Source organism: Platalea leucorodia (assembly GCF_965183815.1).
Source record: "Platalea leucorodia genome assembly, chromosome: 2".
Taxonomy (NCBI): Eukaryota; Metazoa; Chordata; class Aves; order Pelecaniformes; family Threskiornithidae; genus Platalea; species Platalea leucorodia.
This window is the reverse complement of record NC_138824.1, coordinates 29,447,453-29,475,189: the sequence shown is the minus strand read 5'-3', so window position 1 is coordinate 29,475,189 and position 27,737 is coordinate 29,447,453. Positions and strand designations below refer to the sequence as shown.

Here is a 27,737-nt window from a genome sequence, read left to right as displayed (position 1 = left end):
AGGTCCCTCATCTGTAGTGCAGGGACAGTAACATACCTCAGCAAGGCTACAGGGATGTGCAGATCCCAAGGAAGAGGACAACATGGCTACTTTTATAGGCAAAGATGTACGATGCTGAAACAACACAAGGGGGGCTGGTTTTAGAGGAGTTTGCTGTCTGCAAGAGCTTACTCCAGACAGAATATCCAAGAGTTAAAAAAGGGATGTAGGAGTTAGCAGGAGGGCACCCTGGCATCTGTAGCAGCAATTTTACATTGACTATGCTGTATTCCAGCTTAGCTATTTCCAGATGGCACTGTATTTTACAATCTCCTCTTGCAGTTGACTGCTATCATACATATATATAGTACAACAAAGATGTACACAAGGGTGAATTATTGCCTGTTCTTTGTTGTACACTCTTTCCCAAACATCTGGGGCTTTATTTATGTGGCATTTAGTCTTCCTCAGAAGAGTATCTTTGCCTGGAAAAACAATATATGCAGCAGCTACAAAAGATAAGGAGAAAGAGAACAGTATGGCTAATAATGAGAACACCAACAGCAAAAATGTACAGGGTTTTGTCACAGTAATCCTGAGGCTGATGGAATGGTGGGATGAAGTTTGGCAGGTAGACAGAAAAAACCCAGTAGTTCCCAAGAATGAACCAGAGAAAGAGGAAAAGGCTGAGGGTTAGGTGGATGTAGTACTTGTGAGCATTCTGCCTCCAGGGATATTCGTCGTCATCGTCATCATCAATCACAACAGACTTAGAAAGCAGCTGCCTCATCCTGGTTGAGTCGTACAGCAGGAGGGTCACCTGCAGGCATTGGGGGAGAAAAGGGAATAAGTAAATTGGCTGCAGAAAGTCTGAACATCTTCTGGCCACTGCCAGCCTTTAGGCCAAATTAAAATTGGGTGTGGGAAAATCATGTAAGAGAAAGCTGAGGAGCCACAAATGAGGCAGATCCTGCTGGAAAATAATGCATTTTTTTCCCTGCAGTTTATTCACTGGTGAGATTTAGGCCAGACATTGGAAAAAACTTGCCAATGGTGAGGATGGAAAGGCATGAGAACAGATTGTGTAGGGAGATGGCAGCAGCTCCCACGCTGGAGACTTTTAAGAACAGATTAGGGTAACTGCTAAATGACTTAAGTAGAGTAGTTCCTGCCTTGTAGTGGGTGGATTTGTCTCTCCTAACTCTGTTTTCCATGGCTATATAGGTGAATCAGCATAAATAAAGTTACGAAGGATCTAGACTTCAACCTAAACCCCAGATAAATTGCTTCAGATATTTGGAATGATTCTGTCAAGTTTTCTTCAGTTAAGCGTCATTTTCTCAGATTGCTCCATTCCTGCCTTCAGCCAGAACCAGCGGAGAAATAGGTGGAATAGTGTGATACTCTGAGGTTAGGAAGGTCTGGTCCACAGGGAAATATAGTAGGACTCATCAGCAATGCTTAGAAGATTTCTAGTTTAGTCTTGGCAATACAAAGTATGTAGGTAAGTGGACTGCAGTGTAGAGAAGCTTTCAAATTTCTGTCCATTAAATGACTCTTAATTTTGGTAGATTTATAGGAGGCGTATATACAGGGCCTAACAAGGATTTGGGCCAAACATTGTGAAACCTGTGTTATCTTGCTACACCAGAAACACTTGGCCTCAAGGCACTAGCTGTTATAATTGCAACTCCCCTTTTCAGGGACTCGGGTTCCCGTGCAAGCCTCCCTGCAGTGCACTGTGTCTTTGGGAAAGGGACTCGAAGAAACCAGCTGAGCGGGAAGCTGCCTTTGTCAACCAGGAATGAAATTCAGAGGGAAAAGTAAAAGATGTGATTCTCTTGCTCTTCCCTGTAAAACCGTTCAATTATGTAGAAGTGATTAAATATTTGTTCACAAACCCAGCTGTTTTTCTAGTCCAGATGTTGGTACCAGTTTGTGAGAAGCAGAGATTAAAGTCCCAGCACCAACATAGGCAAAAAATGGTGTTTCCACTGGATATCTCACATCCAGCTGAGCAGTTAAACTGGTAGGCCTGTTCAAACCAGCAGACCATCTTCTTCTCAGCTAAACATTTATTTTAGGCAGGCTCATGACACACAGGCAGGATAAACCTACCTGGCCAGTGGCTCTGAGGCTTCCGCATGAGGACCTGTGGCTTGACCTGAAGCTCTGTGCAGCTCATTAGCTTTGAGGTGAGCTCAGCAAATAGGCTGCTGCCTGTACTCAAGCTTCACCAAGCTCAGCGATGGGAATGGGGTTAAATGGCAGCTGAGCATTGGTTTTGAGGAAGTCAGAGAAACCTCCCAGGTGGATTTATGGATCTCAACTGCATCTAACCAGTTCATGGAAAGTGCATTTAGCTCTTATGGATATTGCCTCACCAAGCTGTGATTGAAGCAAATTCTGGCAATTGCTCCCATTGTTAATAATTGCTGAATATACATTTATGGAGCAGCATGACATGAATTCAGCAGGCCTCTCCAGATGTTGTAGAATGGCTCAGTTGCCGTGGTGAACATCTGTAGGTTACCACTGCCTTTTAAAAGACTGGTAAAGAAACAGATGGGGAGCCTACAGATCTGTACAGATGTGGGCCAGAATGACTTGCCATTAAATGGTGTCCATCACAAGACAGCGTTCATTCAGACTTCATCCTACACCCATTCCCTGACCTTTTAACTCTCAGAGGTCAAGCAAATGTACTGCTCACTGAAGTCGGTGCAGTCTGATGAACGTACCGGAGGGCAGAGTTGAGACAGGCGGAATTTGGCTACAGATCAAGCACTATGAGATGACACATGAGTTAGGCCAATCAAATTCTAACCAAATGTATTGGCAGTCCTGCTGTCAACTGAAGCCAAATTCAAGCCATTATTTGACGTCAGCAAGAATATTAACTGACCCGCTTACCATCTTATTTAGGGTGAGAAAAACTGACTTTAAACCAGAAATAGCTAAGAAACAGTCAACATTTTTGATGAAGGTTTCAATTCATTAGCCTGAAAATTTCCTTTCCATTCTGCTCTCATCTTTTCTAAACTATTATTAAATGAACCTTTGATTATACAGGTAAGTCCACTGGTGTGATCGAATGACTAAGCATTTGCCAGTAGAACTCATAGCATAGCAAATTCCTTATAACAAGATTAAGCACTGTCTTTTTTTCTCCATTTATTTACCGACCAAAGGTCCTCGGGGGGACGATTCATATCCCAGTGATGTACTGTGGTTTGGTTACCACTGTGAAGGAGTGCAGGGGATGCAGAGACCTGCAGAGGAATATTCTTTCCCCCTTCCTTCGATCCTGGCAAAGAAAAGGGGCTAGAAACATTATCAAAGGGGAATGTAGCTAGCTCCTGGCTGCAGTGTCTGCTGGCTGCAATATGCAATGCTGTCAAGTTGGAGACTAGCAGGTTCCCTTTCAAGGCACAGGCTGCCTGTACTGAAGCATTAGGCCACAGCCCGTCGGGTCTGCCCTGTCTGCTCTGCCGGTGCCGCGCTCCTGGGAAGGTAGGCTGGGTGCCAGGTTGCTGCTGCCCCCCTTGGCTATGCAGGACTGACAATGCTCCCAGTACAGATGTTTCCTCCAGCAGCAGCACTTGCTGTTCTTAGCCCGTCATGCCCCAGCAGTGCGGTTCCAAAGCCTTTCCTTCAGCTCTGCCCCTTTTCCTTCCTTTGGCAGGAATGTCATTGGGACTGCAAAAGCCAGTTTTGCTTAATCCTGCTGAGAAGCCTTAAAGCAGCTCTGCAGTCTGTTGTGACAAGCCTCTTTGTGCCCACTAGCAGCCAGTTAACACGGTCTGCAAAGGGACTGTCAGAACGGGGCGATCCTTTTCCCTAGAGTCAACACAGAGTTATAGCTTTATAGTGCCCAGGCTGTAACATGGGTATGGGGGTGTCTCTACTTGTCGAGCAGCCAGGCTCTGGCTCGGCGAAGGTATAAGTGAGCACGGTCCACTAGAAGACAGGTAGCTGTGGTTAGAAAATGCTGTGCCTAGGTTAATAAGCTCTGCTGTGAGGCAAGGATATATTTACTCTGGGAGGAAGCCATGCTGCTGCATAGTCATTGCTTCTGGCCAGGTCAGAGTGGAAGTAAATTGAACTTGTGAAGGACTACGTACAAATACCTGTCGTTTTATAGTGTTCCCAAAGCTGGGAGAGTAACTTCACTTTTTGTCCACCCTGTGTGTCTGAAAATGAAGGAGAAAGGTCTGGCAGGCTTGGAGGACTGCTTGTGGAAATAGGACCCCATTTACCAGAGGCACCCATGTTCTGTAGCCATTTCCCTCAGGAGGGGTGGTAGCACAGATGCTGCGATGTCGGAGGAAGTTACACCACAGTGTGTGGGACAATGCTGAATGCTGAACTCATTAGCGTCTCGCTTGACTGACGGGTGCTTCAGGTGCTGGAACAAGCACAGTTCAATCCAGATAGCTCTCTTCAGTACTGCATGCACATAGCTGTCTGGAGCCATCATTATGTCTTAACTAGCAAGTCAAAGTCTAGTCACACAAAATATTTTTCACACATAGAAGGCACATTACCTTTAAGCTGCCAATCACGCCACCCACCAACAGATATAATGGAATTAGTGGCTGAACTGGGCAATCTTCCAAAAACTTCATTCCTGAACAGCAGAAATTAATAATGTTTGTTATCTCAAGTGATCAAATAGTTTAACAAGCTGTACAGTGAAAAGTAAAGATGCCGTAAGTGAAATGTAGTGCTTAGACCTAAGACTTGTATCCAGCGTCTGTTGAAATGGGGGGCAAATTAAAGGGGGTTTGTGTCTCCCACTACAGGAGTGAGGATCATGAGCAAGCAAAAGGCAGGAGAAGGAAGAGAGAGAGCAAAGCTAACAGCACTACTGTTGTTCTGGCATTACTGATCTGAGCCACGTACCCAGGTCATTAGCTTCAGCCACTTCATCTTTGTTAAATGAATGATTGACTGAGCTGGACAGGAAATTTTCATCAGCAGTACAAAATTCATTGAAAATAAAAACCGTTTGTGAAAAGAAGGAATTCTAATAGGCTTCTCTCAGGCCTTTCCTGCTCATTGGCACCTGTGTGTCGCATGTTCCCGAGTCAGATGCCTGAAAGCTTGGGAGCCAGCACCCATGGGAGTGCCTGGAACCTTTTTAGCTTCTCAGGCAGCTGACGGGGAACCACAGAAGCTCAAGTTTCCAGGCTGTTTGGGTTGCTGGAGGCTAAAAGCACCGGTTGTTATGGAGCTGGGGATCCTGGCAACCCTCAAATCTACTGCTAGAAAGAGAAAGCTGGGTAAGTTTTAGGGAAGGGAGCGTGTGGCAGTATAGGGATGTTGCTGGCAGTAGACACTGAAGCTTGTGATACAGGTCTGTGGCAGTGAGACTCATCTGTCCAAATATAGATGTCTGCAATGCAGGCATCCATATCTGTACTAGTTTCCTAGTCTTTCTTTATAGTCAATAGGGAGAAATAGACGCTTGTAAAATTCAATTCATTTCATCCTAAGATAGGCATTTAAAATAGGTCAGATGAGTTGGGCCCTAAAAGTGCCTCTTTCTCTCCATGGCTATACGAGGAATCTACACAGCCAGCTGTAGATATCTAAAGTTAGCTGAGATGAATCCCCTGCCCAGGTCTTCTACCCAGTGGCATCTTTAGTCAATTTTAAACTGTTCATTACACTATAATTTTATTGTTATTGATCCCATGTTTCAGGGCTTATTCTGATCAATTGCAGAGGCCAGAAAGGATTTTCTGTTTTTTTCTTGGTGTATAAGTCATTTTCAAGGAGAAATTTTGACTCTTCTCTGAACAATTGGGGTTATCTAGATGCAGGATACTGAAAGCAACGTGCTGGTCTTAGTGCTAAACATCTCTCAGGTGGAATTTCTTGCCTCCATGTTCAGAACTACACTGAACAGGGGGCTTGGGATCAGGAAAGAAGTGCCAGTGGGGTGGTTTTGCCTTCTTCTGTAGCTGTAATCCTCTTCAGCTTGTCAATTTGCCCACCAAATCCACTGCTGTTGCTGTTCCAGAACATTGCTGATGTCCAGAATCTCTGCTGCACTCTTTGTATAGCATAATGCAGATGTTCTGGATTGTGGTTGCTTGCTATAGATCTTACGTTAGTCATAGGATGCTGGGCAGTGTTTTGTGATCTGCTGCGTGTAAGGGCTACGGAGTCCAGTGGACTCTTCTACACTAACTATTTATTATCAGGCTTCTCATAATTGAAAAGGGCTGGACATAGATGGATTTGGACTCTCTCCCTTTTTGTCCCCTATTGCAAGGCTGTAATTTTTTTGTCCATTTTGCCACTATGTAACACTGACACCTGCTCAGACTCCCAACTTTATAGGGGTGGGCAGCAGGGAAATCATCACGAATTATATCATTTTCAGAAAGCAGCTTCTAGGGTTTCCAGAATCCTTGGCCCTGTAATAGCCTGCCACAAAAGCAGCTGGCCAGGGATCTTAGGGAATATATTTCAGTTTAGGAACCTAAGCACTTGCTATTTCCAGTGTGTTACTGAGATTTCAATTTGAGGCAAAAAAAAAAATCAAGAAAACATGCCAATTTTTTTTCATGGAACTATGATTCTGTTTCCCTGACAAGTCTATTATGGAGTCATTTCATATATGTAACATGACAGCAGTCAGTCTTGGGAAGGATTTGAATGACAGGCAGTAGTACTCTGTAGTTTTGGGGAGAATATTCCAGGGAAATATGACAGTAAAAGAGGAGGTGAAAGGGGGTGATACAGTGATAACTTAAAAAATACAGCACTGTGGGTGAATAGGAAATATGGACCTACTGTTGGCAGATGGGCACTGACACTTGTTACAGTGAAATCTAGGCACAGACATCATGTGCCAATCAATTCACGCACAGCACATGCCTGATTTATTTGGGAGCACCAAAACTAGTAGAACAGCATCAGTGCTAGCGCTTCTTTCCCGTGAGCACCGGCCATGTTCTCCTTTGACTGTTAATGATGGACCATGAGAGACCAAAACTCTGCTTCTAGTGCAGTGCTCCCTGCAAGCCAGAGCAGTCTGTGGTTTAGAGTGAAGAGCAGTTGAACCTGACCATGACACAGACCAGAGTCCAAGTGAATAAACCAGCAACCTTTGCAAAATCAGACACAGCAAGAATGTGCAACAGCTTGCACAGTGTCCAAAGGAGAAAAAGAGATGGGAGGCTTGGGGAAGCAGAGGTACTTGCACATTTTACATCTTGGCTACCACAGAACAACACTGCACTGGGATCCAGGACGCAAAGTCCAGGCAAGTGGAAAGAGCACTCATGAGCGGTCAAGATATGAGCAATTCCTGCTTCTCTAAGGACACGGGTTTGGGCAGTTCTGTGGGATGGCCCACAATAGGTCACTGCTAACAAACTGTCCCTGTGACTCACGATTATCCATGAGATGAGGGGTCAGGACGAATGAAAGCTGACGCAGTGGCGGCCTCATTTTAGCTGCTTTGCTTTTCTCAGGTAGCTGAATGGCTGAAGTGCATCCCATCATAGTAAAGGAGGGCTGCTGTATAGCAAGGCTAATCTGGTGTCTGGTGCCCGCTCCCCACCTTCTCTTCTAATAGGAGAGAGAGGACACCACATGCCAGGCCATTTTCAGTTGTTCCTAGTGGATGACCGCAGCTGCCGTCACTTAGCACAGACCTCAGTCCGGCCCCAGACTGTGAGCTTTACACTAGGATCTAGGTGCTGCAGAGGATTTATCTCAAAGCAATTGCTTCTGGGCACCATTTTATCAGAAAGCATATCAGCAAGTCAGAGGAAACTCACAGAAACAGTGAGTGGCTGAAGGACTGAAATGCAAGGAAAGATTATGTTGACAACAACCATTAAAGAACAAGACTGGCTCCCACGTAAAGGTGCAGAGTGTGAGAATAGGCTTCAGACAGCTACTGGGAGCACTCGAGAGCTCAGGAATTATTTGGTGTAGATATGAGCATGAGGAGTAGCACTGGGTTAAAATTGAACAGGGGAAAATTTAGACTGTCTATTGAGAAAATGATGTCATCAGCTTTCAAATGTGATTTAGCTACCCCTGGGGAACACCGTGTGTAAAGGTAGTCTGGACAACGTACAAGAATGTGTTATTGGGAGTAATCCTTCACTGTCCTGGAAACTTAAAAAAAAGTTCTCAAAAAAAGTCTATGAGGTCCTTCCTCTCTTTATTTTTGGAGTGTTTAGTGAAAAAAAAAAAAAAGTATCATCGCTACCAGTAAAAGTTAGAAAGCTGCTAAACAGCTCGTGGCTTAAATGATGTCACAGGTCTGTAGCTTGGAAAATTTGCTGAGCCCTTTTCATGTATCTTGACTTATACTGTGATTAACAGTACTACCACATTTTAAAAGTGTATAATGTTAGTGTGTAATTATTACCAGGGCTACCAGTTATTCATCTCTGAGTTTTAACAAGTATTATTATAATTTATTTGTTAACATTTGAAAATATCTCACAGTTTTCTTCTGCAGAAAGCAAGAGTCAAAATGACTGGAGGCACATCAGCAAGTTATTCTCCAATATCATGGTAGCAGAATGTTATCAAAAAATCAGAGGCTTTTGCTTGGGTAATAAATATCTGCATTTTCCTTGACATTTCATTTTCCTAAAAATGCCTTTGCAGATATGTAGCTGCAGGAAACCAATATCCTCTGACAACACTATAGTACAGTGACATTATCTCTTAATTTCAGTAAGTTGTGAAAAAAAAGGGCTCTATATCTGATGCAGGAGATACCCAGAGCTCCAGGCTAATATCTTACCATAGGCTTTCCGCTTCTCACTGATCTTAAAGATATTATGAAATATTCCTAGGAAATTATATTTATAAGTGGTCAGATTCCAGCCCTGGACTCATTTCCAGAAGCCTGGCTGTTGATATGCATGCAAGCTGTATCACACTTCGAATTGTACCTTCCCACCCCTATTCCACAGCTCAGGCGTATTCAGCCTGGGGAAAACCTAAAGCTAAAATCCTCTTATGGGATAAATAGCAATTTTAAGTCATGGATAAGTATTAGAGCCTAAGTGTTGAGATGTAACAGTTCAGTCCATCTCCCTACTTCCTAATTGCTCCTTAATCCCTCATTAGAACTCCCTAATTCCTAATTAGGATGCCCTAATCAGAATCCTACCACAGTCATCACTGGTACTCAGAAGGCCACAGATAAAGGAAGCAGCACCAGCCTTTAGCTGAACAAGGGTTTTGTGGGTTTGGCCAGCTATAGCTGCCAACAGGCTAGGTGTCCTGACTCCCTCAAAAGTCACCTCATCTTAATGCAGACACCTAAAAGAGGGCATGAGACTTTCACAGTCAGAAACACCCATTTCTCTTAACTGGCTCCCAGGGCAACACACAGCACTCAGCTTGGTTACCGATGCGTACAGTCCAAATCTAGGTGGGATGCATCTTGCCCACAGCATCTGCGTGTAGAGTAAATTTGTACCATCTTTCATGAATAATGAGGCAGAAGGTGAACAGCTTCTCAAGGACACTCATCTGGAATGGGCTCTTGAGGACAAGACCTAAAATTCAAAGTGGTTTGAATACACTGGAAAAAGACATTCAAAATCTACGAGATGACAGCCGATAAATCTGAACGCTGCGTATAGGAGGGAAAACTTCAATGTAAAGAAAAAATGAGAAATGTCTGATAGGGAGCAACACTGCCAAAACCATCTGGGCTTACAATGCACCATAAACGAAATTGGAGCCAATGAGTTGGTGCAGAGAGAGCATCTTTCATTCTGAGGTGTGTTTACAGGAATCCTGCATGTTAAACAGAAGAGCTAATTATTCTGCACTGCCGATTCCTCAGGTCTCAGCTGGAGTCCTGTGTTCCGTCTTTTTTTTTTGAGGGGAAAAAAAATAGTTACATTGGCCAGAGGCCAAAGGAGGGAGGCAAAAATGCAAAAATAAAAAGCTACAGAAACAGTGACCTGTGAGGTCAGGTTGAAAGAAGTAGGTTTTTGAGATCTCTGGAAAAAAAGAAGATGGAGTGGGGTTATAATAGCAGCCTTCAAACAGTTCAAAGGTTCTCTTGAGTGACCAATCTATCTCTGTGACCATGGTGTGTAGGACAGGCTGTAATCTGTTTAATTTGCCACGGGGAAGATTTAGGTTGGATATGGGGAAAAATATTTTGTCTGTGAGAGCAATAAAATGCTGAAATAGGCTCCTTGGGAAACCGTGGAATTTCCTTGAGCAAGGGCAACTCAGACATCTGTCAGGGATGCCGTGAGCATGTGAGCCTGTCTGGAAGCGGAGGTGGGCTGGTGTCTCTACCGATGTTTCTCAAGTGGGGGTCGCAAACCCTGTGGAGGATGTGAAAGGCCCAAAGGAAGCAATGAAGTGTTAGAAAATGCTCAGTTTTTTAAAACAAACAAACAAAAAATCTGCGTTAATGGTAAGGAAAAGGTGATGCTTAAGAAAGAAGAGCCTTATGCAGTTTAAAAATGTATAAAATTCTGCAGCTCAAAGGATTTTCCTTTCTTAAATATTTGATCTTGAAATTCTACTTGCAAATCCAGCCTTTGGGGGGTTATACAGAAACAGATCAGCCAAAAACCAGGTCTAATTTTCAAAAAGGTAGAGAAATAACAGCCTAGATCATCTCTTCTTCCCTTCCAGCCCTACGCTTCTAAGATTTTTGCAGTGCAGTTAGTACAGAGGGATCCTGATTAATGAAATCTTCTCATGTGTCGGATTCTGAGCTTCCTCCCACAGACAGAGCCAAAACACCCACAGCCCTTTGCCAGGTGCTGGTAGCCTAAGCAGCAATTGAGCTGAAGTAAATACGCCAGTAAAAAGGTGAGTTGAAATCGGTCTGAGGCTCAGAACATGCCAGCAGCTTCATAGTAAAAAGAAATAATGGGAAGTGCACCCAAAATAACCAATGCACAACCAGAAAATTCAGAGTTATGGTTAAATTTAAAGAAACCCAAACCACGTGAGGTACAAAAACCTATCGGTAAGGTCTCCAAGCACCCTGACTCCTGCCCTGTATTGAGGTGAGACACACTGGAGGGATATTTAAGACAAATAGGGTGGGAATTCCAGCACTGCTTCCTCCCCACCATGCAGCATGGGATAGGGCTCTGTCTGAAGCTAAAATACCAACACATGGGTTTAACAGTTGAAAACTTTAAGGTTTCCAACTCCTTTCTCCCACAAGATGCATTAACATGCCACACAGTGCCGGGAAGTTCATATTTTTAAATTGCTTTAGTAGTCAGCTTACCTGTAAAAGTCATGGACAGCGGTAAGGCAAGGAAAGCAAGGAGGCCAAATATAAAGCATACTGTGAATGAGAAAAGAAAGACAGCGTTATTGGGGCTGCTTGAAGTTTAGAGACCCGCAGTTCCATCCAGTGCTTTACAGATGCTCTTTATCCATAAAGTTGTATAGCAAGAAATGCAGTGCACTCGATGGGGTGGGAATATCGTGTTTGTGGTGCAGCCTATGAGATGATGAGACCAGTGAGTGGTTAATCTCTCCCAGAGCTCAAGCTTCCATTTTTTAACTCATACATTGTCAGTCCTTGTATTAGCAGTAAAGCAATGAGAGACAGCTGCTTTTGTTGCTACTACTTGTAGCTGTGTTATTGCAAGGGCAAGGACTCAGCCACTGCTGCCATAGCCTGCATCAGCTTCAGAGGCACCGCCAGGTGACTGCGCAGTAACAAGTAACTTTGCATCAGCTAATCCATGGCAACTGATGAGCCGTATCTGTTTGCTAAGCAAATAGCAGCTTTAATGCCATTCCACTCAGTTTTCACTGATAGCTAAATAAACTGTCTTTATTGCAGATGTGAGTAGTTTCTGGCTGGTCTAACTCACTGACCCAGCTCAGCTCATGAACACAAAGGCAGCAGCCCTGCTGCAAGGAGTGGGATTTGTCATTGGGCTAGATCAGCTTAAGCTGCATGGAAGGATGCTCTTAGCTGTGCACATAGACTGTTCCTGCAGATGAGTGGATCTGAGGTAGCTTAGTTACTCCCCAGAGAGCAGCTGGTGTATCTGAGCCCTGATATTTTCCCAGCACAGCCTGATGCTGCAGAGGATGAATGCTTACCTTTGCAGAAAGTGAGAAACAATAGCGTCAAGAGCAGTGTGAGCAGCCTGTCTTACAAGAGCTGTCACCTCTGTGCCTAATCATGAACACCTGGCAATATTAAAGTGAAACGCTGCCCTGCGAAATGAGAGTAAAACATAATGAGGACATTCTGTGGCGAGCGTCCCTGCAGAGCGCTTCTGCAAAGGGCTCAGTCTGCAAGTAGATGCCTAAGGAGGCGAAAGGGCGGTAAGCGGAGGTGGGCATAGATTGCGGAGGGGCTGAGAAGGGCATGGATAAGAAAAGGAGTAGGATGTTTCTTGGAAGCTTATGAAAAAAATCTTGGAGCAAGCATTCGGGGTTGGTTTGGGACCAGCCCTTCCCCAAGCAAACTGTGTCACGCGGTTCCCCGTGCCAGAGAACTGCAGCCTCTGCAAGGCGAATCGTGCCCTCCTCGCCGTGCGGGAGCAGGGACACTGCCAGCACCCTGCGTACAGTGCCACTCTGGGAAGCTCTGCTGCTCTGCCAAAACATCACCCTCAGCGTGCCTTAGAGAAAAAGGGAAACATCGTTGCCTCCATTTTACAGAAGGAGAAACTGAGACAGAGGACATAGGAGCGGCATCAATGTTCAGGGCAGATCCTTTTCAGGGGCACACACCATCCCCACATGCTGTTCGGGTTTTCTCAGCAGAGAACAAGGATCTTACACTTCAGCGCTTGAGAGACATCTTTCTTTCTCAGAAGTAGCATGTTTATTATCTCTGCAAATTGGTAGAGACTGAAGATATTTTGAGCTGAAGAAAGCACTTCTGTTCCTTTGTGCCACCCCCTCCTCCTCTCCCCATCGGCCGGTCTCTCACACACACATTTTTGCTCAGGCTCTCCTATCTCTTGAACGCCGCACCGTACAGGAATTCTTCCTCTGCTTGAGTAGTGCCCTACACTTGACTAAGCTCTTTCAAACGCTGACAGCCTCTCATTAGAGCAACTCAGCCTAGAGCCTCCCTTTTCACCACATGTCACATTTCATGCTAGGTCCTCTTGCTGTTACATTATCTAGACTATTATTTTCATATTCAGAAGAGATGTTATTGTAGCTGAGTTGGGCTTCCAACACACCCATGAACATCACCTGCAAATAGTGCCCACAGCCTGGGCAACTCATTTATCTGGTATCCAAATGAACGTAGTGCAGGTGTGCAGGAGTTGCATCGACTGCCTGGCGTTGCCAGAAGTCCTGTCATCATGGCACAGCTCTCGGAGTGGCATCACCCCTCTACCTGCGGTGTCGTAGCCACCTCCTGTTTCTGCCCTTGCTGCACGGGCAAGTACTCGGGAGCCTGGTAGGAGGAGGCATCACGTCATTTCTTCTTTGTGTGGCGTGTGGTCTGTCTGACCCCCAGGGAGGGACGCTGCGGTAAGCTCTGTAAAAGGCTCAGGGGGGCCCATGTATACGTGGGGCTGCGCATCTGGCACACAGGTGCCCGTGTTTGCTTGTGCCTACTGTCTACCGAACAACTTGATTTTGGAGGAGAGAAATGGGAGGTAGGGACCACTCGCAGCTCAAGAGAAAAAGATAATGGTTCATTAATTCCCCTCCCGAAGCAGTCGCTGGGAATGTATTTACTCATTATCTCCCCATTCAGCTACAGCCTCTTAGGTCTTGAATTGGAGGGGCAGATGCATAGTCTGGGAAGGCTTCCAGATCCGTGTTTAACAAAGTGAGGCTCTCAACAATTGACTACACAACTGGCAGGGCTCCGCAGCCGCTCTCAATGCCGCTAGCAGCACTAAAGACTGTTTTCCCCGAAACGTGTGGGGTTTTCACAGAAATGCTGCTCAGTCGGGACACACGCACTCTCTGCCTGGATTTGTCTGGGTTGTGCTGCCCCGTTCTGGTCCAAAGACAAATTGCTGAAGAAAATGGTATTTGCCGCAGGGTAGCACAGCTCTGCAGAGAGGACGCTGATATCTGTGCAGTTTCACACGTGAGGCTTGTGTGATTTTTAAGTTGGTGATATCGCCTCACCAGGCTGGTCAGAGAAGCCCCTGGACCCATTCCTAGAAAAAGCAGCAAAAAAAGTGTAGACCGGTAGTCTCTAAAAACACAGCGAGGGGAGGGAAGTGTTTCTGGGCATGGCTCAGGAGGACATCTGCTCCACAAAGCTGGCGTCAGGGCATCAGGCAGGAGAGCCCTGCTCTGTAGTGCCGGGGCAGCGCGTGGTGGGGCACTGGTGAAGTCCTGCTTTGGGAGGCATCAGCAAGCAAATCCTAACGTGCCAGGAGATGGGTGAAGGGAAGAGTTCGTGTCTGGGATCACAACAGAGGAAGAGGAGAGCAAGTGGCTGTATATCTTGCACATTCTTTGAAATCTGTGGGCACAGAAATCAGATCAGTGGATGCAGATTTTGTGTCTCCTGCCCAGCAGGACAGTTGGCTGATGTGAATCTGCCATTTAGCTGAGTTACTCCTGCCAGGGTCTCCCCACACTCTTCCATGCCACAGAAGTAAACAAACTTGAAGTCACTGTTAGCATTATGGCCGTACGTCATGGGTTCTCTGTCTTTCTATCTGACACCTGAGCTGCTACATCTTCCGTAGCAATGCCCCTGCACCGCAGCTCTCCTCCCCTCCCTCTGCTACCCCCTTGTTCTCCATCCCCACTTATGTGCCTGGCCTCGGGGCGTGCAGCAAATGAGTTGTCCTCTGGTGTGTGGGACAGATCTGGAGTGACACCAATTCACCTGTGGGCTCCTCAGACTTTATTTTGCTGCCATGATTTTTCCAAGCACTTGAAAGTTTCAAATCAGCTCAGACTGTCCCTGTTTACTTTGAAGATAGAGAAAAGTTTCTTTCTTCTCAGGTAAGAAAAGTCCCCATGGGATTTTCAGAAGTGATTTATGAGTATAAATCTCAACCTACCCACTCTTCTTAGGTAGTATGCTAATACAGCTGTAGTACAACCTACTCAGTGGAGTGTGTGACAAGCTCTCTGATAATAAATACAGTAATAAATGAAGTGTTGTGTACATTAGCCATCACTCCCAAATGCTGTTTGTTCTATAGCCTGTCAGGTTTGTGCCATGAGTCTATGTCCTGATAAAAAAAGGAAAAGTTGTTTTGTTTGTTTGTTTGTTTAATGAGATGCTACCAGCTTCCAAACAGATTCTGCATCTACCCCTGGATTTATCTGCACAGACACGTTGAGGAGCAAAGATCCGGGTGTAAACTCAGAGTACTCCCTTTAGACGCCCCGTGGGAGCAATGGTCTGAAGGGGGCTGACTCTCAGCAGCCTGGATGTGAGCAAATTGGGGTCAGTTGGCCCGGCCCCAGGACTGATCATGCCCTGAGGCAGATGCAGATGGTAGTGCACTGGCTTAGCAAGCAGTGTCACGGTGTGCTCTACAGCAGCATGGACACTGGTGGTGTGACAGGCTGGGGTGCAGATTGGTAGCGGATCTTTTCATCCATGTTTTATTCCTTCACAGTATCTGCAGGCATCCCGTATTGGTAGAGACTTGGAGAAAAGAGAGGATGCAGTGTGTGTGTGGGTGCTGCAGTGACAGAGCAAGTCTCAATGGATCTCTCCAGGGAACCAGCCCCAGAAAGATCATGCGTTTTACAGACTGGGGACGAGTCTGCCCGTGGATTTGGGAGCTGTGGATAGTGTGTGTCTTTCTGGGCTTTTGAGTGACAGGAAAATGTCACCATATCAGATGGGATATGCAGAAAAGTCTTGAATGAACTAACTTCGAAGAAAAAGAATTAAATCTGTTTAGCTTGGCTAGCCAACAGCCAAATGAGAGAAAATAGCAACAAGGTTTGAGAACTCAAAAAAGGACCTGTGAGTGATCCAAAGAGCTGTGAAGGTAGAGACACGAGGTGAACTCGAGCAGAAACAAAGATTGCTCTGTCCATGAGGCTAAGTGCCATAGCAAGGAGATATATTGATGGAATAGTCTCTTGGGACAAATGGCAGGAATCCCACCCCTGGGGTGACATCATCCCTTGACCAAACTAGATACTCAACAGCTGGAGGATTCAGTGTAAGGAGCAGCCATTCCCACGGGGGTCTCCTGTCCCAGTGCAAAGCCACCACAGGCGGCAGGGGAAGTGTGATTAAACTGAGTTGCAGGCCAAATCCAAGCTCAGGGCCACCAGCTGTTTGCTGCATGCCATCACTGTTTGCTTAGACAAGGTTGTATTACTGTGAAATAGCACTTTGGTACCCAGGTAAGTAATGCCAGCATCACACCACCTAAAATTTAAGTTCCAATTTCCAGCACTGACACCAGCAATGCTGCTCTCGTCAGAAACGGTGTAGAACAAGGAGGTGCCAGTGATCTGGGTACCTTCAAGACGGGGAGGATGTAGCTGTAGCTGTAGCTGTAGCTGTAGCTGTAGCTGTAGCTGTAGATGTAGATGTAGATGTAGATTGGGGGTTAGGCAATATTGCAGAGTGGCTTGTCTGACTGTTATGCCATGCCTCTAGCTACTGAACTACAATTATGCCATGGTCTAGGTCCTGGATTTGGCCCCTTGTGATTAATTTTTAGACATACTTCTTAAACAACATTTAGGCATTACATAAAGAGCCACCAGTGTGCTTTGCAATAGACCCAGGGTAGTGGATTAGCCGCCTTTTTTTTTTTTTTTTTTTTTTTGGTCAGTTAATTAAAGACTGCCCTAATGTTCTGAACTTAAATTGCTGTACCAAGAATGAAAAGAATTTAAATGATGCTGCATGGGTAGCTTGACTCTTCAGAGTCATTTAAATATCAGGAGACCATAGGTACAAATGTGGGGCTGTGCTGAAACACTCTTCGAAAAATATAGACAGGATGATGAGAAAAAGTGAAATTAAGTGTCACTGCACTTCAGGAAGGTTTGCATTTTAATGAACAGAAAATCAATTTTGGATGCACTAGCTGATCCATAGCTAAAGCTGAGTTGATTTTGAACTTAAGTGTAATGAAAACCTAAAGATAATGGGTTTCCTGGAACGGTATTTCTGAGTTGCCTTATTCATGGGTAGCTGTGGGTACCGGAGAGGATGCTCCCGGTGTAAGAGAGTATAGATGAGATCAGAACTAATCCCGTTCTTTCAGAAAAATTTCAGAAAGATCATTTATTTTCTCTGTTGTCATTAAAGTCCCAGTGGCAATTTAATACCAACAGGGAACAGTGACATTTTGCTTGTAACTGGTAGGAGCAAAAATCAGAGAAAATACTGCTTTGGCTTTCTTTATTGTGATATTCACCAACGGGTCCAGATCCCCCTAGCGCGTGCTTTCTGCGGGGTGCGAGGGAGCCCACGCCAGCCCAGTCCCAATCCCAGGGGCTCATTGGGGCGTAACGAGAGCACCACGTGCTCCGTGCCCCTCGGTGTTCATCGCTCCCCAGCCCTCCTTTCCCCTGGGGCAATGATGAACACGAAGAAGCGAGCCAGAAAATGTCCTCTCCATCCCTGCTTGTGCCAGGTTCCTGCACGTGTGGGCACTTTGAACCCAGGCCAGCGCTCTCTGTCCCTCTGGCTTGGTTGTGTCTGAAGGGTTGTAAGGCAGCAAGGAGTTAAGGGGCTTAATCATTAATAAAAGTTAATTCTGAACTTTGAGAGCCTTTCAAGTGAAGCCAAAAGCACAAATATAAAAGACGCTAAGGTAACAGCCCTAGACTGGCACATGCAGCAACTAATGTGGGTGAAGTATCAATTATAGTGAGTGGTCAAGAGGTTTCCTTCTTCTCATATTTGAGTGGAATTAGGAATTGCTACTGCCTAAAAGTAAAAGCAAAAGGCACTTGCACCTCGGAGTGAAAAGGAGATGCAGTTAGCAGGAGTAAGCTGCTTTAAAATCCTTGGATTTTACCTCCTGCCAGTAACACTGCTTCCCTGGTCTCACAAAAACCCACGCCTGAAGTGTATTTCTCCTGTGCCTCTCAGCACAGCTTGCACGGCCCCCGGCCCAGGTCAGCTTTCTGCTGCGGTGCTCCTCGGAGAGCAGGAACCAGCCTGTGCACCCAGCCCGGGAGCTGTCGGCGTGTTACACCCCTCTGCGTCCTCCACCCCGGGTGGGACAAACCAGTTGCTTTAAAGCCTGAGTGAGCCCAAGCTGTCATGCAAAAGACCTCCGTTCAGGTAACTGATGCCTCCTACCCACAACACGTGGCCGCTTATGAGGGCTACCTGCGCCTGCGGTGGCCGTTGTGGCAGGGGCTGGGCAAGCAAAGGGAAGACCCTGCTCCAAATGGCTCTGGTTGAAAGGGAGACTATTCCTGACCATACTTTGTCCCCAGCCTCGTGTCCCTGTGTCAGCACACAGGCTGGCAGCAGTTTTGCTTTGCAGGAATTGCTCCTGGGGGAGTTCGTTCCCAGGCTGGCTGCACTGCTCTTTACCAGGTGGTTTTCCCTGCAGGTATTTCTGCTGGACTACCTGTAAGGTACCACTTGAAACAGGAGACAAACACATTATATTGCTTAGGTTGTCTGCTGCAGCCCGTATTTAGGTACTTGGTGGTGTTTGTATTTATTTGAAATTTTACACTGGTCTACTATAATCCAAATACTGCAGCAGGCAGGTGTTGTTGGGATACAGTTACTATTGTGTGCTCCATCAGTGCTCAGAATTGCCTAGGAAAGAATTCTTTATATAGCTGGCTTAGCTACAGGGCTGTTTAAGTACAGAAGGAGATGATAACTACCAGAACTGCCTTACCATTGCTGGCAATTTTAGATATGCACCGGTGGCAGGCTTTCTCCAGGCCGGCAGTCATTGTGAAGTGCCTTTTGAGGTGTCTGTAGGGATACAGAAATGAACACGGTTAGAAAAAGTGCCTTTAACTAACTAAATATCTTGGCTCAGAGTCACTCACACACTTCAGCAGGCTTTCACTGCCCGCCAAAAAAGCCAAAGCTTTCTGCATATCCACAAATCCAGACAGCAGCCATGAGTGTGGCATACCTGAAGGCAGGTATGCCCTCCAGCAGCTTTGGGCTTGCCTGCTGGTGATGCTAAAGCTTTGGGGGTCACAGCAAGGCTGGGGGAGAAGGATTAATGCTGTCTCCTTGAAAACCATAGAAGGATCTATCTTGATTTTTCTTGAGGTTAGGACAGGACAGAGTGTATTTAACTATTATGAGAAAAACCAGTGAAACTGGTAGGTTTCACTACACAAACCTCTGCAAAAATTATTTAGGGAGCGAAAGTGAATTAAATAAAGAAAAGGGGAGGAGAGAGGATGAAAACAGCTTTAAGACTGAGTAGGATTCTGAAGAGGAATATAGGACAAAAACTGCGAACGACAGGGAGCCCAGAACAAGATGCCTTTGATAAAAAAGCAACTGGATGAGAAAGTAGCTCTTTGTAAAGAAGAATTTTTACGAGGTGGGGTGAGGGATGAGCAAGCAGCTAGGCATCCAAGGCCTGGGCACCAGACAGCACCAGACAGTTAAGTAGCATCCAGCGTCGATGGGAGTGTGTAAAGCTCACATACGCACACACGCTCCAAGCCTCAGCCTCTGGCCAGGGTCACCACAGGTCTACCACCAATACCGACTGGGTGATAGATGAAGGTGTGTGCGGAGGAGGCCGGGATGGGGGAAGCTGCATTTCTGCATATGCCTCAAATTAGCTTCTTTAAATTTTCTAATGATTAAGGAGCAATATTTTAAGCTTAACCTCATTCTGTTCTAAGTTGACATGAAACCCACTTTGGTGGGATTTCTCATCATGCAGTGCAGATCCCAACCTGGCCCAGACCCTACCAGGGACCACAGGGCCCCAGACATGTGTTGAGGATAAAGACAGACTTGTACCACCCAGCCGATTCGTGGCTGTAACCCCCCTCCAGAGCATGTCCAAACTCCACCAGACATGGCTGAGCAGAGCTGGCTGTCTCCTGGGAGCCTGCTTTCTCCTGCAAGCCCAGAGACCCATGAGCTGCAGCAGCACAGGACCCTCTGCTGCCGTGGGGAATGGGATGGGGTTTGCTCCTTGCATGGTGGCGTTGCAGTTTCTGTTTCCTGACAGCAACGGCAGTAATAGAGGGAGGTCTGGCGTTACCTGTTGGTGAGCAGCTGTTGTGGTTTAACCCGGCAGGCAGCTAACCACCACACAGCCGTTTGCTCACTCCCCCCCAGTGGGATGGGGGAGAGAATCAAAAAAACCCCTAAAACTCATGGGTTGAGATAAAGACAATTTAATAGGACGGAAAAGAAAGGGAAGAAAATAATAACGATAAAAGAATCTACAAAACAAGTGATGCACAATGCAATTGCTCACCACCCACTGACCGATGACCAGCCAGTTCCCAAGCAGCAGACCCCTGGCCAGATTTTTCCCTAGTTTATATACTGAGCATGACATCATATGGTATGGAATATCCCTTTGGTCAGTTGGGGTCAGCTGTCCTGGCTGTGTCCCTTCCCAGCTTCTTGTGCACCCCCAGCCTACTCACTGGTGGGGTGGTGTGAGTGCAGAAAAGGCCTTGACTGTGTGTAAGCACTGCTCAGCAGTAACTAAAACATCCCTGTGTTATCAACACTGTTTTCAGCACAAATCCAAAACACAGCACTATGCCAGCTACTAGAAAGAAAATTATCTCTATCCCAGCCGAAACCAGGGCAGCAGCCAAGCCAGTAGCAGGGGCTGAGGCTTTCCTGGACGTCCCACCGGGTCAGTAACCCATGCTGAGACGCTGGCGTGTAGCAGCCAGCCACCAATGTACACACCCAGGTTTCTAGTGTGCATCATCGCATCGGGTGTCTCATGAATTTTAGCTCTCCTTCTCCAGCCCTCATCTTCATACTATGCCACAAGCCTCATTTGATGGGTGTTACTGCTGTAGTAAGCCTTGCAAATCCCAGTGGACATCTCCATCAATACTGAATGATGGACTGAAATGGAGATTACATACGAGTGCCTGACCTCTGGGGAGGGCATACTCCTCGTCCTGGCCACCAAACCTTCTTCAAAAGAGCAAATACTGTGCCTTTGGGTTGCAACTATTGACAAGTATTTTAAGGAAGGGAATGAGCACTGTTGCATGCTCAGGGAAAACAGGAAGGCAGACTGGTAGTTTCCAGAACCAAACAACACATAAGTTTTAAACTTTAAAACTTTTGGTGCAGATTTGTTCCTAGAAAGTGCACAAACAGGCATTCATTTTGAGTATGCCGTTGGCTGCTGACAAATATGTTCTAAATTATGCAGAGATCAGTAATATTAGTCCTTATATAAATGTTCATGACTAGAATTACTTTTATAGCAGTAATTCTTACAGAAACCATGTTAACAAAACCAATGCCGTATTAAAAATTGGTTGAATACCAAATTATCTTGAGCAGAATTGCATGTGGCTAGGGATGCTGTATTTCCATAAGCAGAGGGTAAAACATATGTTTTGTCTAAATTTACTGTTATTTTACACTAAAGGAAAAAAGCAAAGATTGTCTGAAGGAGGACTCAGTATCTGGGAGCATGTCACCATCTAGTGATGGAGCCCAGAAATGACTGTGAATCAGAGCTCTGTGCCTGCAGTTTTAACAGGTGAGATAAAGACAGCAAATTCATGATGGCCGCACACAAAACTTGTTCACACAAGGACACAACACACATAACCACCAGGCGGTGGTTTCAGTCCTTCCTCAGACATTGGCTTTGACTCCTACAGGACTGACAAATCCCCCAGAGAAGTCATTATGTTTCCTGGATAAATAGGTGTTGCCCCTTTCCCCCAGCCCTTCAGTGATTCTGCACACTGCTGTGGGTGTTAAAGATGAATATTTTCCTGGGTGCCAATGCATGAGGTGCTGAAGTGCCATTCAGCAGCAGGCAGTTGGGGAACAGTTTTGTTCCCCAGCTGAAACGGGGGAACAATTGCTGAATTGCAGGAAACTGCAAGTGGTGCAGCATGAAGACTGGTGGCATGCAAAGGCAGGCTGGATGTCCTGCCGCACGGTGCCTGCTCCTGGTTTGCTGCTGAGTTGAGAAAGTCACATGCAAAATGGAAAGCTCGGCCACAACTAGGAGAAAAAGTTAAAGACCAAAGCCAGCTTCTGGACCTCTTCCCCTTCCCTGGGGTCACTTCCCCGAGGTGAAGGGACCTGCTTTTGTGTTCCCAAGGGCCAGCAAGGGGGAGACGAGTTTCTGAGCCCCTTGCAGGTGGCTGGGACTTCTCCCCACAGCCGTTTTTTGGGGTGACAGGTTGCAACCCAGCCACAGCAGAGCCACAGCATCCCTCTGCCTCCCCCCACCTGTCCAGCACTTCCCCATTCAGTGCCCTCTCCGCTGGTGGCCAGTGGCCAGGGTTGTCCCAGAATGCTGGCTGCTGCCCTCCTGGCACTCACGCTGTGTCCTACATTGCTGCCGTCTGTTGTAACTCAGTTCCTTGTCCCTGACAAGCAGTGGTGACAAGCCTCTGCTGCATGGACCCTCGATCCCAGTCCCTTCATTATTTCAGCCAATTTGAACTATTTTTCTAGTAAATATTCTCACCCTAAATGTTTACCTTACAGGGGTCAAAAGAAGAGGAGCGCTGACTGACTGCCCCATCCCTGGCCCACAGCAAAGCCTAAAGGCAGCTTCATGCTGGCCCCACCATACGTCAGCCCAAACAAGAGCCACCTCCACGCTTGTCCTACGGTGTTCAGTCTTCTCAAACTGAGCTCTGCCCTCTCCCGGCTTCAGGTGGCCCACACTGCACTAATGAACACAGCAGGCAGAGTGGCTGGGGCTTCTTAAGACCCTAGTTCCCACTCAAGGAGGGGTCCTGCTGGGACACATAAGGTACACGTTGCCCAGCAAGCCCCTCCAGAGCAAGGTCTCTTCTCTAAAGACTGCTAGAGGGGCTAGTGGTTTGGGTTTTTTTTTCTAAAATATTCAGAACAAAGTCCTCTTCCAGAGCCAATTTCTTCCTAACAAACCACAAAGCCCCACACTGGCTTGTATCCCGGCACATTGTCCACTTCCCAGCAAATCCTTCTTACCTGAGAGTGCCGTGGGTGCCAAATCCGTTCACTTGCACGCGTGGGAGACGGGACAGAGGAACCGCAAAACCCAGCCTTCAGTGAAACAGCTGGAAGAGTCCTCTCCGGTGGGACCCCAGAGCCGCAACTCGGCTCCCGGGGACCCTGCCCGCGGGCGGTGAGGCACAGGGGGGCTCAGTTGCTGTTGTTCCTTCTGGCCGCCCGCTCGCACGCCTCTCGGCAGCAGCACGGTGGGAGCTGTGGGATGCGGGAGCGCTTGCCGGCGGAGCCCATCCTCATCAGCTTCCCCACTCCCACGGTTGGCTGGAGCCACAACCCACCCTGCGCCGTTTCAGGGTGTCAGCAGGGGGAAGCAAAGGACCCCACACATCTGTGACTGTACCGGAGGAAAAAAAAAAAAAGACATTTCCCTCACAAAAAGTCTTTTATTTTAGAAAAAAAAATTATTTATTCAGAGATCAGTAATGAATGGTAAGTAAGTACTTGATTTGTTCTTTGTGCAGTTTCCCCCCCTTCCTATTGATGTAAGTGATAGAGCTCTTTGCAGACTGCCACATATAAAACCTTAAATGTTGGCTAGTTTATATGTCCCGTGTCACCCTGGCAGGGGTTTATTTATTAGACGGTTACTTGCTAGGTCGCCTTCCCATCAGCAGGTGACAATTTGGTAGCTCAGGTCTAATTATAGGTGTGGCATCATTTTCTGGAAAGCCCTTGTTTCTGTACAAGAGAAGGTGGGTTTGAGGGAGAGTACCTCTGCGGGAGGAATGATAGCATTAATAAAGAAAGATTGACATGTATGTCGAATCCTTTCGAAAAGACCCTGCAAAGAAAGACAAGGATGCCTGCTGCATTAGTGACCGGCAGGGACCTGACAAAGTGCCTGCTCTGGCTCAGGAAGAACAATTCTGCCTTCAGCTGTCAGGTTTGCACAGTTCATCACCAACATCATTGCCGGTGCTAAAGGGCTTGCGGTAAGAAAAGGGCATCCAGGCTGGGGTCAGCCAAGGGAAGGAAAAGGGTGGTGTTTGCTGGCTAACTTTGCATGCCACTGGGTCAGCAAAATATATGTGCATGTGCACAAAACCAAACGTGTGCTGGTTTTTATACTCTCCATGCTTTTCCCTGCTGCATGGCCACGTGCACTGGAAAAAGCACTGACCACATGGTTATGGGACTGCCTGTTTTCCATATCCTAGCAGAGTGACAGAGGTGAAATACTGAGCTCTTCCCCACTGCTTCATCCCCTGGATGCTTCTGTTCTGAGCACAGGTAACACCGGGCAGTGGAGAAACTTGCGCCACGCCTGCTCAGACTAAGCTATGGTTTTAACATATAAAATGTAGTCCAGTCGAAGCCTTTGCACTTCTGGTTTGGCTCTTTAGGTCACTTCTTTCACACGTAACATGAGGCCTCAGAGGGAGGCTCAAGGAGACCCGCTGCAGGGCATGGCACTGTGGGAAGACCACCAAATATTATTAGATCTTTTTGATAAAATGTTGAGAATATCAGCACTTAAAGCAATGGATCAAAAAAGAGGTCCAGCCTCCCACACCAACAGCTTGGCAATTCCATGAGCTGTCAGCTCCATGTGAAGAGGTAGCAGCAACTCCTAGGGAAGGAGTTAGACACAGGACATGGGGCGGCAGCAAACGCAGGATGGGGTAAAATCCCAACTAGAGCTGATTCTGCAGCTATAAAGCAAGATAATTTCAGAGACAAAAAGAGAAATTTTGCTAGTGTGTCTTCAGGTCCAAGGCTGGAAGCCTGGAAAGTTTTGGCTGAGGAAGTTTGGCAGCAAAGCAAAGGGTGAGACTGAGGCTTTTATTCCTTGCACTTAAGGAGGGCTTTATTTGAGCACTTAAAGAGGGAACCCAGCTCCTCTGTATAGTCAATGAAGAGAGCGGGGAGACGCGTCTGGAAGACTCTGATGCTCTCCACTGGTGCTGGAAGAGGCACAGCAGGAAGAGACTGAGACACGCCAGCCGAGTGGCCAAACTGGACAGCTTGGCTTTATGTGGTCCTAGTTCTTCTTTGCTACAGTCTAATAAAGCTCCTTCTTCCAGCAGAGAAAGCGGCTCTTCCCACGGTTGTTCCTAGGCCAGTGCCTGGGACGGGACACCAACAAGGATTTCAGTTATCTCCAATGTCACTTTCTTCTTTTGGGGTGCTTTTTCTGGCCCTCCACAAAGCTCAGAGGCAAGTTTTGGGTTGCCTGTGACTGCTGAGCTCATGCCACAGTGGTCCCAAATTCTGACCTACGGGTTTCTAGCTTGTGTGCTGATCTCCCTGTGCTGCTGGAGTCACTGGGCTGAGCTGAGCAAAGGGACTCGGTGACGCTGCCACCAAAAGCAGAAGGCAGAGCACAGGTTCCCTCTCAGACCAGGAGGGACTTTTACATCCTCCCATAACACACAGTTGGGATTCCTTCACCAGGTTCCTTTTTGGAAGAAGTTGCACCTCGACATGGATTTTCCTGGCTACTTAATGATTAGTGTGGAGAGGGAAGGGGCCCTGTAGAGATGCTGGCTTTCCTTTTCAGTTTGCATTTATTTTCAGTTTATTTTCACCCTCCATATAGAGTGAATACTTTTGTCACAGGGCTTTCTCCTAACTTGATGACTCAGAATTCAAAATCAACATAAAAATAGTCCCCCATCTCCTACGTTACTTCGTTCTTTTCAAATTGCAAGAGTCTGACTGTTTTCTTAAATGCTGCATGTAGTCATGAATGTTACATTTTCTTGTATAAATTATCCTTGTATATTGAAATATAAACAGCCCATGGGAAAGAAATTCAGGATACATTTCATTTCTTCCATTGTTCAAGGCAAAAAAAGTGTACTTATCTGCTGAGAAATACTCTGCTTACGCAGGGGAAACCGATCGTCAATACCGACTTACCAGTGTTTTAATGACTGCCTGGAGGGATCCCAGAAATTATAACAGTCAATCATCACAAGAAGATCATGGCAAAAAATAAAGGGGACCAAGAGCGCCTGGGGCAAGTGCAGCTGGTGTTGACAGTTACACTTTGGGGTACCATTAAAGTGCTTGATTCTGGTGATTCTAAAGGAAAATTTTGGGCAGCCTTAGGAAGATACTGGGACTAGAAGTGCTGTCGGTGCAGCGAGTCATCGCGTGCCCCGTCCAAAGTCCCCTGGGCTGTGAGAGCCAGGAGGTGACCGTCTCCATCTCCTGGGATGGTCTGGAAGCTGCAGAGCTCAGCACGGGGCAGACGCTGTGAAAGGCTTTAGCCTGCTGCCGCACGCAAGACCAGACCAGGCGCCTTCTCACCCGCATCACCAAGGAGATGTTTTTGCGTGGCTGTCACAATAAATGACAGAGCCACGTGAAGCCTGCCACTGTGGATGTTTCAGTTCCTCGGCTTCTTCCTACAAGACTGTCTTGGGGAAGTGAGGTTTATGTGCCCGTCTCCGCAGCAGTTTACTTGGCCAATGCTCAAGAGGCAAGGCAGAAGATGAGAAAATATCAGACTGTCTGCTTCATGCTTCTCCTTACTTAGGACAATTTATCATAATGTAATCTAGGCCTAAGAAACAAAGAGGCAAAGGACAAAATGTGCTGGATAACCTACAGGGAGAGTAACTTTACCAAAGTCTAGTAAGGGATAACTGCTCATGCTGCCGCTTTCCCTCCGTCTGGTTACTTTAGGGTGTCTCTTTTTTCTACTTTAAATATGCAACACACAAGCAGAGCCAGACGAGATTTGCCTTGTTTCTGTAGGAAAGGAGATTATGAGACACAAAGGCACCAGCTGTGGCTGAGGATGTCTGCGAGCCTCCAGCCCTGGATGCTGGGGGATAATCCTGGGAAAGTAACAGGAGAGGTTCCCTGGGTCCATAGCCACTGTCCAAGGCAGGGAGATGGGCTAGGTGTCCTGACCTCATTTGCTTGTATCTCTGAGCCTTCAGTTATTCTATCAAGTTCAATCGAAATCAGCAAGTGGATTCAAAAGTTATTAGAGGGAACAACCAGACAAGACCCAAGGCTACAAATGCACTCAGCGTGTTTCCATAGGAAGCCAGGCTAAAACAAAAGGCCGGTGTTTGAAAAGTTACTAATGAAATTACTTCCTTAGGAATGTTTGCTGGTTTCCTACGGGGGGAAAAAAAGCTTTCTTTCATTTGTATTGAATAGTATTCATCAGAGATTGTCTCCCACTGGTGAACCTGTGCGTTGTTCTGTGTAAAGAAAGTTGTCCTTGAAATAATAAGTACCTTGATTTAAAGATCCCAGTCCTCTGTTCTCCTGCTTACCAACCAAAGTAACAAGTTGCCCAAATTAATGTAAGTAAAATTTACCCATAAGTCCAGAATATTAACCAGGAAATTGAAGTGCTCTTGAAACTTTCAGTAAGAGAAAGTGGAATGCTAAAAGTATAAAAACCAAAATCCCCTTTGAGGTCCATGTATTCTTTGTTTATGCCACTACAGAGTGTGCTAGACAAATGTGTAGAGTTTGTAAAATCCTTTGGGACTCCGTGAAAAATGAAGGGGGGGGGAAAAGATTAGCTTCTCACACAAGGGCATTATAAAACTACTGAACATTTCTGCCTTAATTGTGCTTCGTGCTGGAGTATGAGGGAAAGTTATCACAGCTGAATAAAATGCTAAACTCTCCTAGCAGCAAAATGCCTCCTTTAATGTAATAGCAGGAATAAACCTCTCACTTC

General features: G+C 46.4%; 1 protein-coding gene across 1 annotated transcript; it reads right to left on the bottom strand.

Moving 5' to 3' along the window:
- Nucleotides 1–436: 436 nt before the first annotated feature.
- On the bottom strand, nt 437–18,828 carry TMEM272 (transmembrane protein 272; the record flags this gene model as incomplete). Its single annotated transcript, XM_082337666.1, has 4 exons — nt 437–799; nt 4,527–4,609; nt 11,243–11,302; nt 18,771–18,828. 4 exons carry the CDS (start codon nt 18,826–18,828, stop codon nt 437–439), a joined length of 564 nt encoding a protein of 187 aa, XP_082193792.1.
- Between the last annotated feature and the right edge of the window lie 8,909 nt (nt 18,829–27,737).